Raw genomic sequence first — 18,718 nt, 5'->3', positions numbered from 1 at the left:
GGGGTCATCGTCTCGTTGTCAAATACCCGCTTATTCCTCCTTGTTCACGGTCTCTAAGGTCAACGTTCTACTTGCATGTCTCTCTAATTCCACCTTTCTAGTTTTCCACGGTGAGGAATTTGATCGAAGCAAACGAAGCTGTCTGATGGGAATCTGCTCACTCTCACCTGCCCTATTCCCAGCTTCTGCCAGAGTGTAGGAAAATATTATTTGGACCTCGCGTTCCACGAAGCCGGGGAAACGGATTTCGTCGATCTTAATTCGTAAGTGTCGGTTTCATCGATCACTTGAGAGGAAAGGAATTGTTTGTTTCTTCTTTCCTTTCTATTTTGATTTTCTTATATCCCTCAATATTTCGTCCTCTCTCCGATAGTTCTGGTAATCGTTGGTTACTGTTCTTGTTGATTGTATTTGACTCTCGACTCTAGGCCGTTCGCGGAGAGGTCTGTTGTTGCAGTTTGTATACGTAGTTTCTCCACTCGTCGTTTTAGAAATACAGTGCATTTGTTTCTGGAATCGTCCTTTTGGTCGATTTTCCTTGCGTTAGATTCATGGACGATGTCAAGGACAAGGTCAAAGGTTTCATGAAAAAGGTGAATAAACCGTTTGGTTCATCTTCGTCCGGTAAATTCAAGGGTCAGGGAAGAGTACTGGGCTCCTCTTCCTCGGGTACGACTAATCCGATTCTCGCCCGTCCGCCGCAAAACGTTGAGGCACGGCAGAACCAGTCTCTCAGGCCCACCAACCCCACTGCTGCGCCTCCTGTCCAAAACGTTGAGTCAAAACCCGATTCATCTCCTCCTGTTCGACCAAACTCCAGACCGCGATCCTCTTCTCCTCCCAAGGCGAGCCACCGACCTGAAGGATTTGACCCTTTTGATCCTTTTATTTCTTCTACTAGACGTACTAAGAATGGAACATCTCTAAATGTCTTTCAGTGTCCAGTTTGTGGTGGAGCATATGGGTCCGAGGAGGAGGTGTCTGAGCATGTCGAAGCTTGCTTGAGTGACCGGGTTGCAGAGTCGACGGGGCCTCAAAATGTGGAAGTCGACATGAGAAACGAACTGATGGGTTGGGTAGGAGTTTACTTATCTGGGGAACCCTCCGAAGGTTCAGTGGAGGTAGTCCTTAAGCTTCTGAGGAATATTGTTAAGGAACCAGGGAATGACAAGTTCCGCAGATTACGAATGAGCAATCCTAAAATAAACGAAGCATTTCAGATGACTGCAAGTGGTGTGGAGTTACTAGAGGGGATCGGGTTTCGACTCCAGCAGCAAGGCGAAGAAATGTGGGCCACCATGGAAGCTCCCTCAGATGAGCAGATTTGCTCTATGAGAGAAGCTATGTCATTGTTGGAGAATAAGAAGCAGGAAAATTCGCCTTTGGTGGATTCAGTTACTCTTGAGAACAGAGTTCAACAGAAAAAAGTAGTGGATAGACAGGTAATTTGTTTACGGCCTTGCCTGTAAAAGTTAAAAGAGTTTATTTTGGTTTCAGTTTTTTCTATTGTTATTGTTCTTCTTTATGAACAAGACAAGTTGGGCTGAGCAAAGTTATGGATGAGCAGAATGATGGGTAGGATTCATGCTGCCTACCCCATCATAGATATGAAGGCTCTGATAATGATGATGGTGACACGATAAGACATATCTCAAGACACTTTGCACTATGAGCCTTATTTTTTATTGGGCTTTATGCCCTTTCTGCTTAGAAGTAATTGGATTGGATATTACTTTTTTCTGAGTTTTAAGGGTGACCCATACATGCAGTTTTTGCTATCATTTGGTAAACATCTGACTCGAATGGGCAAAATTGAGACAAAGATGGTGCTGCTTATTTGAAGAAGTTCGTGTTTGGCAGATTTTGACTTGAGGAAGCATCACTCTCGTCCTTCTCCTCAACTTCCATGACATCTTTAGGATATTTAATGGTTTATTATCTTAAGTCTTGATAATGCTTCACTACTTCTCAATTTAGAGGCAAAAGTAGTTTGTGTTCCATCCCAAGACCATTCAAAGGTGTACAAATGTTGACAGCTGTAAAACCAATCGAAGAACAAATAAGCTTTGTTAGGGGAATCCTCTTGAGTGGTTTTCTGTTATTCTAGCTATTACTGCTATTTTCACTACACTATTACATCAGACAGCCGGTTTTCAATTTCAGAACATCCCACCTTGTTGTTGCTTGGCTTTTCATTATTACATCATTAAAAAAAATGGCGATTGGTTTTTCTGATGTTTATGTTTCTTTCTTGAATTTCAGGTCCGGGTCTTTTTCTCTGTTCCGGAAAGTGTAGCAGCAAAAATTGACTTACCAGATTCATTTTATAACCTCTCGGCTGAAGAACTAAAAAGAGAAGCTGAACTAAAGAGGAAAAAAATTGCAGATTCTCAGCTTCTTATTCCAAAATCATACAAGGAGAAACAGGCAAAGGCCGCAAGGAGAAAATATAAAGCTACTATTATTCGAATACAGTTTCCTGATGGTGTAGTGCTCCAAGGTGTCTTTTTGCCATGGGAACCTACAACAGTACTCTATGAGGTCAGTTCTTGCCCTTTAATAAAACCTAACTCTGTTTGGGTGGTAGACCAATAAAATGTAGTGTAGATCCATTTGCTGGAATTTAGAGTCCATTTAACATATCTGGCAAATTCATCATTATTTCCAAAAAAATATTTCTAGGCCAGGAAGTCTAAAAAAATGGACAAAATTTATTCAAATCGAGATCTTATAAGATTTTTGAATGTCAATTAGACAGTATACACACACTACAATCTAGACACCTGGTGAGACTTTGAACCCAAAACATCACACCCTAAGCCCTCTCATGTGGCCATTGAACTAAAAGTCATATCCACACTTGTATATGCATTTTGCTGCTTTCATTTCAGCTTTACTACCTTAGGCATTACTTTTAATCCCCCTTCAAAGGCTAACTTAGCCATTATTACCTGTGGCACTAATAATAATAAAAGCACCATTTAAAGACTTGGACCTACTACTATTGCTAGTTTTCATTCTCCTTTCTTTGGGTTTGTGAATAGCTAATACTGGGGCCCTGTAGCGGAATTATTCTCAAGTACCAAAGCAGTGGTCCCTGAAAGGTCACCAAATGCTGGGGTGGACTACCACATGTGGCATCGGTTTATTGGTCTATCTAGCATATCATTTGACCTGATTCTGCTAATATATGAACAAAAATCTTTTAAAGCAAGACGATACCTTTCTTCGTAGCCACTCCTTGATGTGGTTGACATTGTTATATGTCCATGAGTCATGCATTAGTGACATCTTAAGATAGGTCAATTATGGCAAGCTAATGGCCTTTTCAGATTAGCTATTTGCTATCACATAATATTACATCCGCTGTAAGTTTTGACTGGTGAATAGGTCCTAGTGCTGTTTTTCACTAAGTATGAATAGCAATAGTCTGCTAGAACTAATATGCATTAAGATTAGATAATATGCAAGTAATCCATCTAGAAGTAGGCAGGGGCACAATATGATGTGTGTTTACTACATTTTTCAAACCTCTTCTATCACCCTAAAAAGAGTGGTATGAGTGACATAAACTACAAGACGTGTTTTGCTATCTATGATTGCCTCAAAAGTTTCATTTTACTTCCTCTAGACCAGTTGCTGGTATAGTTTGCTATAATCTCATGAGATAAAGTTTAGAGAAGTCCCACCTATTGCCTTTCATCTTGAATGGAGACTACACTGAGGCATCTCCTTGTCCTACCACAATAAACACATTTCCAATCTCCCCGATCATTTCGGCCGCAACCATGGGTTGTGTAAGAGCGACTTCTACCTCTATTAGTACCATCATGAAATTGACCATCGGGCTTACGAGTAGAAGATTGAAGGTTAAAAGCAGTTGCTTCTGAGAGGGCTCCACCTGACTCATTCTTATTTACAACTGCACCTTCAACTCGAAGAACTCTGTTAAAAGCTTGCTTAAGAGTGGTCACATCCTCATTGACCAACAACTAGGCTCTAATAGCATCATACTCATGCCCCAAACCATCCAAAAACCGGGCTACTTGAATCTGTTTTTCTTTCTTCTGGATGTTTTTAACATTCGTAGTAAAATGATGGAATGTACTAATATCCTGTAGTACTTCCCTCATCTCAGTGAAATAATTTGTCACTGATCTACCTCCAAACTTCATATTAAAGCTTCACATATAACTCATAGATCCTTGATAAATTTCCTTTCTTGAGACAAAATGGAAGCCAATGTAGTCCACATTGCCTTAGCAGTACTGTAACTTAAAATCTGATCACTAAATCTGGATTTTATACTATTGACCAACCAGGTCATTACTAAATTATCTTCTGCCACCCAATCTTCAGTAATAGGTTCTGGGGGGTCATTATTTATATATTTTGCCATTCTTCTTGCCCTCGAATACATCAAAACTGATCTAGACTGTTTACATAATTCGATCCATTCAACCGGATCATAGTTATCTGAATAGACTTAAGAAAATTTCACTTTTGAGCTCTTAGCAGTCCTTTGGATAGCAACCCGTGTGCTGGAATCAGCCATTAAATATCACCAAACACCACAATTCAATACACTAGAGCATCAATTAACCAAAGGGAAGCACTTTCCCCAAATTTCAATATTTGCGTAGTCAAGTGGGCCTCACTTAAGGGAAATGCAACACCCAATTCATTCAATTTCGAACCAATAGTGATCAATTCCATCAATTGAGACCATAAATTAATAAAAGAATGACCTAATTGAAAAAAATCAAGATGGTGTAGGCTATATGGATGATGATGCAAACATTAGGATGATGATGCAGACGGATTTGAGAAATTTCTTCAAATTGGGATTCAACATTCAGTCAAATAGAAGTAGTAATCATTAATCAATAGGTTAAGATTGGCAAAAAAAAGGGGAAAAATGAAATTTTTACCCTACCAGTCCCGAAATTTGGGAAAAACCTTCAAGGAGATTGCTGAAAATGAAGAAAAGATCCACAAAATCCATAGAAACTTGCCCAAGACTTGCATTACTACTCTGATACCATGAAAAATAGGTGATTTGGGGAAAAATAGAAGAGAAAATGGATTTTTGGAAGAGGGGCAATTTTGCTGCTTTGGAATCCGAGCCAGAAAGGCCCTTCCTGCTTCTTTATAATCAGGGTTTAAGTGAAAATTTACAAAAGGATAAAAATGCCCCTCGATACTCAAAGTTACATATCTCCTAAAATACATGTTTAAATTGAATGAAATTTTAACTAGAGATAAAATAAGACATTCTCTATCTAATAGTCATACTATAAGAGAAAAATGTGATATTGAAAATATAAGAAATGACCAAAATACCCCTAAATTCGTATTTTAACACAAACCAAATTTCTCTCCTAGGAAGACACAATATCCAGAGGTTGATTTTTTGTCCAGTTTGGACCCTGCATAGTCTGCATCAGAGAAAACTTTTATCTTCATATGATTGTTAGATCTAAAGAAAAGACCTTTTCCTAGTACTCTCATACCTCAAAATTCTTTGTGCAACTTCTAAGTGTACTTTCTGAGGATGTTCCATAAATTGGCTCACTACACTTACTGCAAAAAAAATGTCAGGTCTAGTAACTGTTGCATAAATTAACTTTCCCGCTAACCTTCGATACTATGTTTTGTCATTTAATTCATCACGCTGCTCATCATGGAGATCCTGTCTCACTTCCATTGGGGTATCAATTGGCTTGGCTCCCAACAAACCATACTCTTAAAGTATATCTGTGACATACTTATGTTGTGACATCACAACACCTTCTTTATTTTTTGCCACTTCAATGCCTAAAAAGTATTTCAACAGTCCCAAGTCTTTAATTTGAAAATGTGCTGACAAATGAGACTTGGTATCTTTTATACTACTACAATTCCAAAGGACCTCTTCATCACAAACAAGGAGTGATCAAAATGATTCCTCAAGAATCCCATAGATACCACAATTTGGCTGAATTTTTCAAACCAAACACTTGGACTCTGCTTCAGCCCATAAATTGCCTTCTTAAGTCTGCATACTTTATGGGTCTCCTCTTGAGCAACAAATCCTAGAGGTTGCTCTATATATACCTCTTCTTCTAGATCACCATATAAGAAGGTGTTTTTAATGTCCAGTATGTAGGGACCACCCCTGATTCACTGCAATTGAGAGCAAAATACATACAAACGACAAACGAGCAACAGGCAAAATGGTTTCAAACACATCAATGCCAAAGGTTTGAGTATACCCCTTTCGCAACTAACCGAGCTTTATATTGGTTAATAGAACTATCTGCATTATACTTGATAGTATAAACCCAGTGGCATCTAACAATTTTGACCCCAGATGGTAGATAACAAAGTTGCAAAGTGTCCCCATCTATCAAAGCATCCATTTCAACATCCATAGCTTGTTTCTAATAAAGACACGAGAAGGCCTCCGACACTGAAGAAGTGATAGTGCAAGTAGAAATTGATAAAACAAATTTTTTATAGGAGTCAGATATGGAACAAATAGACACATACTTAGATAACGGACACCACATACCTTTACCTTTCTTGACACCCTTCTTGAGTGCGATAGGAAGATGTAGATCATTACCTCCAGGATCATGAGACGAAGTAGAGTCATGGTTCAGTGAGAAAATCGGTAGTGATACTTCTTTCCGGAGTTTATATACCTATAATGGTTTCTTGACAATGACAGCTTGTGATGGTCCAACGGGTTTATCAACTGGTACAAGGATAACTGGTGTCGATTCAAGTGAGACAACAGGATCAAAAGGTACATACATGATGAAAAGAACAGTACATCTTCAAAGAAAGTAATATCAACATATACGAATGTTTTTCTAATGGACGAGCAAAAACATTTGTACCCCTTATGTGTGCAAGAGTATCCCAAAAATACACACTTCACTGCTCGGGGAGACAACTTATCCCTGGAAGACCCAAATACATGAGCAAAGCAGACACATCCAAACACGTGGGGAGAAATAGCAAATAATGGTGTGGACAGCAAAAGAACCTGCAGAGGAATTTTTCCTTCTAACTCAAACGAGGGTATTCTTTTAACCAAGAAACATGCTATAAGAACAACATCACCCCAATAAGGCTTGAGCACATGCATATGTGTCATCATTGTCCTAGCTACCTCCAGTAAATGGTGATTCTTACGTTCAGCTATGCCATTTTGCTGAGGGGTAAAGACACACGATGTCTGATGAAGAATTCCCTGTTCTTGACAAAAGACTTGGAATTTATGACTTGTGACTCGAGGCTATTATCAATATGCAAGATATGAAACGAGGTTGTAAACTATTTTTTATTTCATTGAAGAAAAGTTTGAATACATCAAAAACTTCATATTTTTCCTTAATAAGGTAAATTCAAGTACACCTACTAAAATTATAGATAAAGGAAATAAAATACTTATGATCAAACTGATTAGTCACAGGGCAAGGACTTCAGATGTCTTAGTGTACAATCTTAAATAGATGGTTGGTTTTATGAAAGAAGACTTGAAACGAACTTCTGTGATGCTTGCTCAGTTGACACAACTCGCACTAAAAAGAAGAACTAGACGAAAAGTCTTGAAAGACTTGAATTAGTTTTGTTGTAGACGGATGACCTAGCAGCAAGTGCCACTGTAGAGGAGAATATGTGGTATGTAACACCTGAATACTATTATGTCAATGATTCTCCACGTAGTATAGCCCATCTCTCTCACAAGCGGAACCAATCATCTTCCTCGTTGCGAGATCCCGAAAAATACAATGAGTAGAATAAAATGTGATGGAACAACTCACTGACTTGGCTAGTTGACTAAGGAGACAAAAAAGAAGCAAGAGTAAGATTACCTACTCCTTGAACAGGAGAGGTAGAACCATCTACAAGATTAATATATTTGACACATAGAGACACTTTAAAATCGAAAAACAATGACAACATACCTGACATGTGTTTGGAGGCTCTTAAGTTAAGAAACCAGGATGGTGATGAGTGAACATGATAAGCTGTCATACCTGAATCAACACTGGTAGAACTAGGAATTGGGATGGAAGCATGAGCTACAAATGCTGAGGCCGAAGCAACAGAGATCTGGGACATGTGTTGAGCAATCTGTTACTGTTGTTGTATCAATTGCTGCATTTCATCTAGAGCACCCGATGTAAACGGCATAGAAGAATCTAAACTCCCACTTCCTCTATTAGGAGTTGTAGAATTAGCTCATGCAGGCTTCCCAAATTTAACGTGTAAAACAAGATTACGTAAAGAAAATTAACCACTGAAGTGGTTAAATTACCAAAATACCCCCCCCCTAGAGGATAAAATGACCAAAATACCCCGGGTTGTATTTTGTAACAAACATATTGAATGAAGTTAAGTGTTCAACATTCTACAACCCCTATAATGAGGTATTCATTGCACGTTGCAGCTTACTCACACCAATGCAAATTGTGGTACAAAACTTTCATCTGTGCCTTCTTTTGACTTTTTATAGACAAAAATGTTGTCTTATATTTGGGCAAGCAGAGATTTGTTGGCTTCTCTCGTATAACAAGGATTCGTTCATGGGCATTCTATTACAAGATTTTGCAACTTTTATTGGCTTCCAGACCCATTTACTTTTGTTGACTAATCCTTTGTTGCTTGTCTTAGTTTGTGAGCTCGGCTCTAAAAGAATCCTGCTTGGAGTTTGAGCTTTTGCAACCAGCCATGCCCAGGCGACGAGTAGTCCCTCGATTTCCTCGAGCAGGAGAGAAAACAGTTCCCACATTTGAAGATGAAGACTTGGTCCCATCGGCCCTTGTCACTTTTAAACCAATGGAGACAGATACAGTTCTCTTCACGGGGCTCTGCAACAAGCTACTTGAAATCTGTGAACCACTGACTAGTGCCACAGGTGTGTCTCTACCACATAGCTGATGGAACGAGTGTGCCATTTTTAAGTTTTAGAGCCACATTTATGCAGTGCAATGGCAGAATAGAACTGGCCTACGATGAAAACTTTGTCTTTTATTCTACTTCTTCAGGTAAAATAAGTCAATTTGTTCTTGCATTAACTTCATGAGTATGATATATTCCTTGAAATGAAATTATTACTTACATTTGTCTTCTGGTTCAGTGAAATCCAATTTGATAGTTATGTGGCTTGGTATTTGAATGGGTTTGGTGGTGGTTTTCCTTTTTTGCCTTGTCTTTTTTTGTTTTTTGAGTGCCAAGAATCAAACATCACTACTTTCTTCAGCTCGAAACCGGGTTAAGAATTTGACAAGTTTACTCCAAATCAACCACCAGAACCAAATAAATCTCTTTCAAGACATTCTTTTCCTTGAAACTAGTTTAAAAAGGAAAAGATGTGTGGTGAGTGGTGAACCCCACACAGCTTAGCTCATTATGATGCACGACATGACCTGATTGAAATCATGATTACGCACATTAAATTAAATTAAGGGTTGCATTACCTAACCTTTTGTAAGTACGTAGAAAAATTTGAAGTGAGGCAATTTAAACCAAAATATGAGCTTGATTAGAACAAATTATCTTTATAACAAGCTATTCCATGAATCATTAATCTTTTCAATTTTTTTCCATTCTTGACGACTACTCCAAGATTGCTAGTCGGATGAAAAGTCCCTTTCGAAATTTGTAATTTTAATGAGATTCTAGGTTAGATAAATGTCAAATGGATCATTTTCAATTTCATATTTTTAATCTTTTGTTCCATCACCTCGAGAAAGATTTATTTTGGGGAATTTGTCCAAAAGAAGGAAACAAAGTGAGAAACAATATCATACCAAGAACATTAAAAACGAAAGTTCACATCTTTCGCAAATTTCAGGACAAGGCAGTACATGAAGATTATAGGTTGGATGCATCAATCTAAAGAGTGTGTAGAAGAAGAGAGAGAGGGATACGAGCATGTGAGGCTGATGAAAGTTGCATCAAAGAGACCCTAAAACCTTTCAATTCCAATATTGACGAGGACCAAACAAAATGAGATTCCTTTGGTGCTTTCACTGTTATGCTTGTCTTTCAAGTCAAAAGTAGCTATTGCTGGCTCCAGCACTACACAAGGCAGTACATAAAGATTATAGGCTGGATGCATCAATCTTAAAGAGTGTGTAGAAGAAGAGAGAGGAGGGATATGAGCATGTTGCATCGAAGAGATCCCAAAACCTTTCAATTCCAATATTGACAAGAACCAAACAAATGAAATTCCATTGGTTTATGCTTGTCTTTCAAGTCAAAAGTAGCTATTGCTGGATGTGGAAGAACAAAATGAGCTCATCATCACTGAAAGGGAGATGCATAGATATCGATGATGATTCCTAGGAAACATTTTTTATGTTTCTTTCAACTCATGCTTAGACTGTAGATGATATTTATAAAGGAAAAGGTTTTGTTGAGTGAGGAGAAAGGGTTTTTGTTGATTGATGACGACTATAGCAGTAGTAGCTCTCTTTGTACTCACATTTTTGGGTTCACCACATCCTCCTCTTACCTTCCAAAAAAGGATTTCTATTTTGTATAGGGTTTAGGTTTAGGGTTTAGAATTGTAATCTTGTCATCGTCTCCATCTTACCTTCCAATGTTTCTTTAAAAACTTTCATTTTGTATAGTGACAAGCAAATTGAAATTCTTTTTTGTCACTTCTTACCGGTATAAACCCTAAGTTAAGAAAGACGAAGAATTTAAACTTAATTAGATACTAAAACGTCATTTGAAGTAACAAAAAGTAAAATTTAAATTTCCACCAAAAGTAGGAAATGCTAAGGACAAACAAGACAATATTCTATCCCTTTGGTTAGAGACCCTTTATAAACCTACTTTGCTTCGATGTCGGGAATTTAAAACATAATCATCTTCAAATATATTCTTGTTGAGTTTTTCTACAAAAGCAAGTTAGGATTTTCTCATTCATTCACATAGAACCCATATGAAGAAATGATCATGGATTTCTAATTCCCCTTCCAAATCCAAAAGGGTATGTACCATTTTCATATCTTTGTCTCCATCAATCTTCATGATCATGTATTTCAAGTTTAAAGGACCTAAACCCACTTTATTTGAAGAGACATTTTGGTAACAAGAATGCTTGGATGTGACTACAATATTGACAACCAAAGATGAAAAAACAGCACAAAAACAAGTGATGAGTTTGATTTCCACTACTTTTGGTGTCATTTAATTGTCCCCCCAACCAAATGGTTGCAAAAAGCAATCAGCATCTTTTTTTAATTTCTATTGTAAAAGCTTCATCTTCTTCTTTTTGACTCATGCAAGAGAATCTCCATTTCCTTTCTTTTTTTTTGTCACTAGCCCACATGGCTCTTTTCCCTTTGATTAAGACCTTTTTTTTATTTTGAGTTAAATATTATTAAACTACTATAAAATATATTAAATTTAAAAAATTTTAAATTAAATAAAATTTTAAAAAAATCCTCCTCTTTGTCTCTTACTTACCACAAACTTCTTGGGTGAAAATCAAAGTCACCCATTGACTTGTTTGGTACTAAAAATGGTATAAAAATATTGTTTCTTCTAGATGCCTCATGTTCTTAGTGGAGATAAAATATATTTGTTTAATTTTTTTCATTGAAATGGTCAAATATTAACCAAACCCAACTTGGTGGCCAACCCATACTCTACTTTTGGTCAATGAGATCTCCAATCTAGCTTTGTCTACCACATGGTTTTTATGATTAAATTAATATCTATTCTAATCCAAATTATATAATATCCTGTCAGAAATAGAAATAAAGGATTAGCAAAATTAATTTTTAAATATATTTTTTTAAATTATTAAAGACGTGTTCTCTTCTTTACTCACGTTGCCTCGAGTCAAGAAGACACTGCACGTGAGAGAGCGACTTGAAGTTAGGCGAAACCTTTCGTAACCTAATTATAGTTTATGCAATGCATAAATTAGTTAATGTCAAACAATCATCCATGATTAATTTATAATTAAGTCACAATTTGAAAAACAAAAAAAAATTGGGTTTTTTTAGTTAGGGTTTTAAAACTAGAAAAAAACAAAAAGGTAAATGCATGATGCACGATCATAATACATGCTTAGCAAATAAGTTATTTTCAATTAATTATTCATTAGATATTAAATCCAAAAAATATTATTTTAATAAATCGGGAAAATAATCAATGAGTTCACACTACCCTTATTTAGATATAGAATAGTATGAAATTAAAAAAAAAATTGTTTTCCAGCTGTTCCTCCTCGCGGGACCCACCTGTCTAAGCCGCGTGGGCCCACACGTTATGGAAAACAACGACCTCGGAGCTTCCACTCAATGGCTACCTGCATCCTTTCTTTCCCCCGAAGGCAATAAATTAATTAAATTATTTACGTCGAAAAGAAAAAGACTAAAGATCTAGTGGGAAGCGGCAGGCGCCGTGGATCTAATGAAACGTGGCAGCACTGTCGCAGGTAAGCCACGCGCGAGTGTCCAATGGCGGGGTTGAGAAGATGACACGCGGAGGAGTTTTAATGGTACAATCTGTTGGCGCGAGGGAGTAAAAAAATGCACGTGAGAAGATACGTGTGGAACGTGCGGATAAGAGCACGTGGTGAAAGGGATGTGACGGTACACCCACATGCCGCTTACTAAAATGCGGCCGCTCGCGCCACATGGCTGTCTTGGACAGCTGTACCCAGCGCCAATCATAATAGATATTTTATTGTTTTTTTTTTTTGTGTGGAGCCGTGTTTGAACTTGGAAGAACGTGGGTTTGATGACCGGGTTGGAAAAACGGAAAAAGGCTTCTGGACTCTGCAGGGTGAAGAGTCGATGACCGAGTTGGAGATTCCGGATTTTAAAATTGAAGCGAAACTCGAAAGAATAGAACGTGAATAGCACACGCGGCGATTAAAAAAGGATCGGGGATCAGTTCCTGTTTGCTTTCCCTAGAAGATCGGCGATCATTTGTGAATCGAGGGAAGAGAAGGCTGCCGAACACGTTTAAGCTCGTCCTGTATTAACTAACTAGACGGATGGGTTAACAAGCGTGGTCAAGATCAAAATCCTGTGCAGGTTATAATTCTATAGGGTTTTGGTATATATTTAAATAATTTTAAATTATTTATTTTTAATTTATAAAAAAATTACAAACCTTTAACTAAAGAAAGGATAAAATTATAAATTGGGTCGAAGGTCTTATCCCAAAATGACTAGTCACTAATCCACTGAGTGTCTTGTTTTGATACTATGTTAAATTGGATCGAATGCTCTATTCCAAAATGACTAGCCACTTGGAAAATTTTTTTTTCAGCTAATAAACTCAAGATCTTTGTATGTACTAATCCATGTGGGACTATTTATTAACAGAGATATTTCTTAAAATCCTAAAGGAACCCACCTACTACCATCTCATTATTTATATCTAAAATATCTTATGCACCTCTCTGATCATTTGAGAATTAAGAGTGTTATTATCATCTACATCCGTAAACTATCATCTTCTTCGTGGCCTAAAGAGGCACTTAGTACCCTTTCCTTTATAGAATGAGATGGTAGGGGGAGACACCCCCTAACATCTACCTCACTACAAAAAGTTGGGGGGTGGGGGGATCCCTTGAGTGTAATAATGATAGAAAAAGGCTAAACAAAAAAGAACACTACATGATTTAGGTATAAACTTTAGGCATAGCGTGAGACAACATGTAGAAAATTGTCACCTTTATCTAGAGAGGACATTATTTTACATTTATATTATGTTCACAATTTTATCTCTAAAGGGTTTACAAATTACAAACATATATTTTACCGAAATGGGGTGGAGGAGGGCCCCATCTTGCCTTGTCAAACATCTTCTTCATATAAATAGAGGGTTCGCTAATTTAAACGTTTCCTTAAATTCGACATTATCCATAACGAAGACGGATTAGCAAGTGCGAACAGGTTAACCACGAGAGACACGACTCATCATCGTAAATAATTGCCTTCCAATCTAGGACTTCATTTATAAAATACTAATGTATCCTTGCTTAATCAACCCTTAAGCTCGTTTGTGTTTAACATGGAATTGCGACGGTCATGGTCAGGGTTCGCAAATCGCAACTCCATGCAAGAACTCGAGATGGATCACGGGGTTGGAGCCACAGTGCCGGCGAGGAATTTGCTGCTCGGCCATCCGCGAGCAATGATCACGCGGTTCGAGAACCCCGCGGACTAAAAGACACGTGTCGCTCGCTTTCGTCCGGACAAGATAAGAGGGGGTACTGACACCAGATCGGCTCGCATGCCACTGGCAGGTGCACACTATTTCAGAATGTGGTATTTTGAGGTTCACGCACGTGGGTAGTAAACGGATCAGACGGTCGTCCGACCGAACCCGCCCGTTCCATCGGATGGTCTCGATGAAGCGTTTGGTGAACCTAGCAAGCGTGAATAATAAATACAGGGGAGGTCGCTTTGGCTTTTTCCGATAAGGTTCCTCTCCTCCGCTTCTGAGCTCTGACTCCTCCCTCTTTCGCCACCGTAAAGCGACGAATGGTTTAAGAATCCCCGGCTTCTCCACCAACGCTAACGCTGCCGACGGCTCCGCTGTTTTTTGTTGATATTGTTTTCGAAGGAGTATTGGGGCTTTTCTCGTTTCCTGCGAGTGTAATTTCACATCTCTAGTGAAGATGGAGAGAGATTTCTTGGGTCTGAATTCGAAGGAATCTTTGGCGGTCGTGAAGGAAGAGTTCAAAGACGTTGGCAGAGATACAGGTCCGTTTTAATTCATTGCTTCTTGTCCGTTTGTATACGTTGTTTTGATTCGTATTTGTAGATTTGGTTGCTGAAATCTGTCTTCGTCATCCGGTTTGGCCTTTGTATTTTATGTATTTCTGCTTCGTTTTTGGTAGCTCAATGAGAATTTCTGGAGATTTAGCTGCTTCTGTTCTAATATCATGTAATCTCGTTGAGTAAACACTCTATGTGCGGCTTTAACTCGGCCGTGGATTACCCTGGTTCCGTGCGCATGTTAGCAACGACTTTTACTGTCTCCTAGGAATAATTGTTGTTTCTTGTCTAGTTGTCTTCACAATATTTAGATCTGCCTTTAAATGTATTCACTATTTTTCTTTTCTTTTCCTTGACAATGGTTGCGGATTTTTTTGGTTTTCTTTTATATGTAATTTTAGAGTTAGAAGGTTGCTAACTTAAGCCTTCAACCTGTTCCATATCGCCGTCCTCCTCGACCAACTCCGGGCTTCGGATCTCAAAACAGTAATTAGAGCGCGAGTTTGGAATAAGTTTTGAGTTCCGCGTTTGTTTCCCCACAGGGAAAAATCCCCATCAATAGCGGTTACAAAACGTGCGCAGCACTGACGTTGCCTTGTCTATTTTTTTCTTGCGGGCCCCCTGGTCTGATCCTCGCTCCTGTGTCTGTACACCGAGTTCCGGTGTATATTTTAATTGCTTTTTTCCCCTTTAAGATGGTCACGCGTGATTCATGCTAAGCAGTGAGGCTGACAGGTTGAAGATGAGGACTGCAAGTCTCGAAGTATAAATTTATTTATTAAAAGAAGACCTTTCTCATGGGAGGATTAAGTCTTAATTTTCCTTATCAGAAGTTTTGAAAGAAAATGACCGTGCAGTAATTGTTAGAATTATTAGCCGAGCTCGAATAACTTCCATCTCGTAATTGTATGGGTCAATCACTGAGCAACTCCCTGGTGCTCTTATCCCATCTTTGGCTTACTACATGATAGAAAACCTCTATCTTGTGATGTTGTACAATTTTGAATAATCTAAGATTGATCTAAACATCTCAATGTTATGATGAATTAGCTTCTTTTTTTTTCTTAAAAAAAAAGAATTAGCTATGTTTTTAATTCTGTGAATTGTTATATCTTGGCAACAATTTGCCATACGGCTTTAACATGTCAAAGACCAACAGAGATCAGTTCGATGTTTTAATAGCCATTACTTGTCCTTATTTCAGCATTCCTTGGACCTACTACTGGGATGCAGTGGACATCGTTTCCCAGCAAAATATCTGCCCTGCCCCAATTTCTGTCATTCAAGACCAGTCAAGAAGATAGGCCGAAAAAGCTTATATTTGATCCTCACATGCCATCTGCTTTTCAGCCTGTATCTACATCAGATACTTTTGACTGTAATCAAAAGATTTCCGTTGGACAATCTCAGGTTTGTATTTAACTCTTGAATGGCAAACACCTTATTTGACAATAAAATTTTAATTCTCGTCAAAGAACTGATCAACCTACCTTTTGGTTTTTAGAAGTGCTTCAACATTGATAGACAAAGCACACATTTCACGCTGCCTACCTATCTTGCTCAACCTGTTGATGCTCATGGAATGTCAGTCATACGCTCTCATGATATGAGGCCCATTCCAGTTTCTAACCATCCTATGTCTGTTGCAATGAGCAACGCTTTCTTCAAAGTCCATGGGACCAGCAGCACCATTGCCTCAATTAAGCAGCAACCTCTTGGAGGGATTCCAGTAACAACTCCCCATTCTGTTATTCCCATGACAGGCACATATGCACCAAGGTATCATGCTAATGAGATTTATAAATCTTAAACTCAGTCGAATAAAATGTATAGTGAGATAACTAAAACTTTTGAATTGTTTATATGCTGTGTAGGAGCAATTCTAAGCCGTCAACTGGTTCTGCTCAGCTGACCATATTTTATGGGGGAACAGTGAATGTCTACGATGATATTACAGTAGAGAAGGTAGTTGTATGCATCATCTTAAAACTGTTCTGAAGTTACAGAGTAAAGAAAGTCTTAAAGAAATACTCGCTTTGTCCATCTACTGAACTCTATTCCTTACTTTCTCCAGGCTCAAGCAATCATGTTCCTGGCAGGGAATGGTAACGCAAACCCTAATACCACTAGAACCCCAGTCAACATCTCAGCTCCTATGAAACCTGAACCTTGTTCTGGTCTTTCAAGCCCAATATCTGTTACCTCTCACTCGAATGCTCAATCAGGGAGCGGATCCAGTCATCCAGAAGATCTGTTGAGTTCAAAATCAGTAGGGACACTGGCAGCTCCTTCCAGCAGCAAGCCCGAGCCATGTCCGCAGATTCCCATTTCCACTTCTACATCTCTGATGCCAGCAGGTCAGTATTCTCACCAAATCATTTTCGATATTTTAGTATTGATGACACTTCTTGTATTCTGATCTAAATGTTCATGTAGTTTAAACTAATCTTCTTCTGTTCTGTTTCTTGCAGCAGTTCCACAGGCTCGCAAAGCATCTCTGGCCCGATTTCTTGAGAAACGCAAGGAGAGGTATTTGAATATTTCCTAAATTTTGGATGAAACAATCTTGTTTTTTGGATGTGGTCTCTGTTAGAGTCGGATCTAAAAAATAACTGAAAAATTCCGCTGCATCGATATCATTTTTTTGGGTGAATTTTCAATCTACCTATGTTGATTGAGTTATGGTTTGCAGCAGCATTTTGTCTTCCAGCTTGAGGAAGACTTGCTGCGACCTGAAACTCCACTTTAGGCAGTTCTTTTCGAGTTCAGATCTGCTAGTCTATATAAACTGGCAACGGGGCTGGTCTTTTCTAATTACGTGAGGAAGGTAAACAGGACTTACTTAAATAGGGGACAGGTTCCAATCGTCCGTCTTGTGAATGGAAGGGGGACAATCCCTGTGCTAGTCTTATATAAGACTAGCACATATAACCTTTTCTTTTATTGGAAAAACTGTAACTAGGGGAACTCGTTGAGGGACAGATTCCTCAGGTGATAGGACAGTTGATCCCTGGAATTTTATTTTTTTTACCATTTAAGTCCGAAAGAAAGAATACGGCACCTCTTCTTCAACGAGAGATAAATATCTATTTTGCAGTTGAGTTTATAAAGAAAACGTGCCCTTCATTTTCATTCTGTGCTGGATTGTTCCGCTCACCAATCACGACTTTTTTTCTTATTGATCTATGTAGGGTTATGAATGCTGCGCCTTATGGCATCACCAAGAAGTCACCCGAGAGTAGCTCTTGAGTCAGATGTTGCTGCAAGTCTCCATCGGCATCAATGGGGGTCATTTCGGCGACACCAGGTCCACAGAAGAATACCGTGGAGAGCTCAAAACTAGCATACTAAGCGAGAGAGATGATACAGAGATGATAAATATCTCTCCTTTTTTTTTTTTTTTTTTTTTTTTTTTTGTCTTCATAGTTTATATTTTCTAATGTATTTTAAAATTTTGATTGATATTGATTCTTTAAGGTCTCAAGTCTCAATCAAAAGGCTCCTTTTTTAGGTACATGTTGTTAGTTAGGGTTGGTTCTCTCCTTTGTATATCCCAGGAGAGCTATGTCCTCACCCAACTGCGGTTATGTAACATAATTTTCCTTTCAAATTAATATATAAAAGTAAAAAAAAAAATATTGTTCTGAGTATTAGCAAATTACTCTTTATAAAATTCTCAGTAGATAAGATGAATTCTGAATAGTGTTCCACTGAACTATAGATCCCTCATTTACGAATGACCAAAGTCTTCCGCAGTCACGGAGTTTCCATGTAGAAGAAAATTGGCAAGGAGCGAAGTTGGAAAGGAAGGCTCCTCACGGTGGGGCCTCCAATCACAATCATGTTATAAAATATTGTTTAATGATGATAGTGATCGCTTCGTTGACGTAGCTGCCATCCTTTATTTGTCTTGGGCCCTTAAACAAAATTTCTTGGTCGGTGGATTCGCTGTCGTGAGGAACGAG

At 38.3% G+C, this 18,718-nt stretch overlaps 2 protein-coding genes across 5 annotated transcripts; both read left to right on the top strand.

Annotated features, from left to right (window-relative positions):
* Positions 1-29: 29 nt before the first annotated feature.
* LOC137959228 (plant UBX domain-containing protein 2) lies at positions 30-9,118 on the top strand. 2 transcript variants are annotated; one of them, XM_068806602.1, is made up of 4 exons: positions 30-845; positions 939-1,442; positions 2,263-2,541; positions 8,668-9,118. In XM_068806602.1, the coding sequence occupies exons 1-4, from the start codon at positions 552-554 to the stop codon at positions 8,932-8,934; spliced, it is 1,344 nt and encodes a 447-aa protein (XP_068662703.1). In that variant the 5' UTR covers positions 30-551; the 3' UTR covers positions 8,935-9,118. The 2 variants fall into 2 exon arrangements, with proteins under 2 accessions (XP_068662703.1, XP_068662702.1); XM_068806601.1 differs by having other exon boundaries at positions 30-1,442.
* Positions 9,119-14,461: 5,343 nt separating this feature from the next.
* On the top strand, positions 14,462-18,267 carry LOC137960187 (protein TIFY 6B-like). 3 transcript variants are annotated; one of them, XM_068807713.1, is made up of 7 exons: positions 14,462-14,738; positions 15,958-16,163; positions 16,261-16,532; positions 16,628-16,718; positions 16,828-17,110; positions 17,225-17,282; positions 17,945-18,267. In XM_068807713.1, exons 1-7 carry the CDS (start codon positions 14,654-14,656, stop codon positions 18,000-18,002), a joined length of 1,053 nt encoding a protein of 350 aa, XP_068663814.1. In that variant the 5' UTR covers positions 14,462-14,653; the 3' UTR covers positions 18,003-18,267. The 3 variants fall into 3 exon arrangements, with proteins under 3 accessions (XP_068663814.1, XP_068663815.1, XP_068663813.1); XM_068807714.1 differs by having other exon boundaries at positions 16,258-16,532; positions 17,228-17,282; XM_068807712.1 differs by having other exon boundaries at positions 16,258-16,532.
* The last annotated feature ends 451 nt before the right edge of the window (positions 18,268-18,718 follow it).

Source organism: Aristolochia californica, unplaced genomic scaffold (genome assembly GCF_029961685.1).
Source record: "Aristolochia californica isolate CCGP_79_NKW_82.1479 unplaced genomic scaffold, dmAriCali1.0.hap1 SCAF_3, whole genome shotgun sequence".
NCBI lineage: Eukaryota > Viridiplantae > Streptophyta > Magnoliopsida > Piperales > Aristolochiaceae > Aristolochia > Aristolochia californica.
The sequence above is the reverse complement of the archived record's forward strand: the minus strand, read 5'-3'. Positions and strand labels throughout refer to the sequence as shown.

Excerpts from the sequence above, each read along its gene's own strand:
- LOC137959228 (XM_068806601.1), top strand. The coding sequence starts at position 552 with ATGGACGATGTCAAGGACAAGGTCAAAGGTTTCATGAAAAAGGTGAAT. Across the intron at positions 1,443-2,262 it reads AAAAAGTAGTGGATAGACAG|GTCCGGGTCTTTTTCTCTGT; the intron begins GTAATTTGTTTA and ends CTTGAATTTCAG. Across the intron at positions 2,542-8,667 it reads CTACAACAGTACTCTATGAG|TTTGTGAGCTCGGCTCTAAA; the intron begins GTCAGTTCTTGC and ends TGCTTGTCTTAG.
- LOC137960187 (XM_068807712.1), top strand. The coding sequence starts at position 14,654 with ATGGAGAGAGATTTCTTGGGTCTGAATTCGAAGGAATCTTTGGCGGTC. Across the intron at positions 16,533-16,627 it reads ACAGGCACATATGCACCAAG|GAGCAATTCTAAGCCGTCAA; the intron begins GTATCATGCTAA and ends TATGCTGTGTAG. Across the intron at positions 17,283-17,944 it reads CTTGAGAAACGCAAGGAGAG|GGTTATGAATGCTGCGCCTT; the intron begins GTATTTGAATAT and ends TGATCTATGTAG.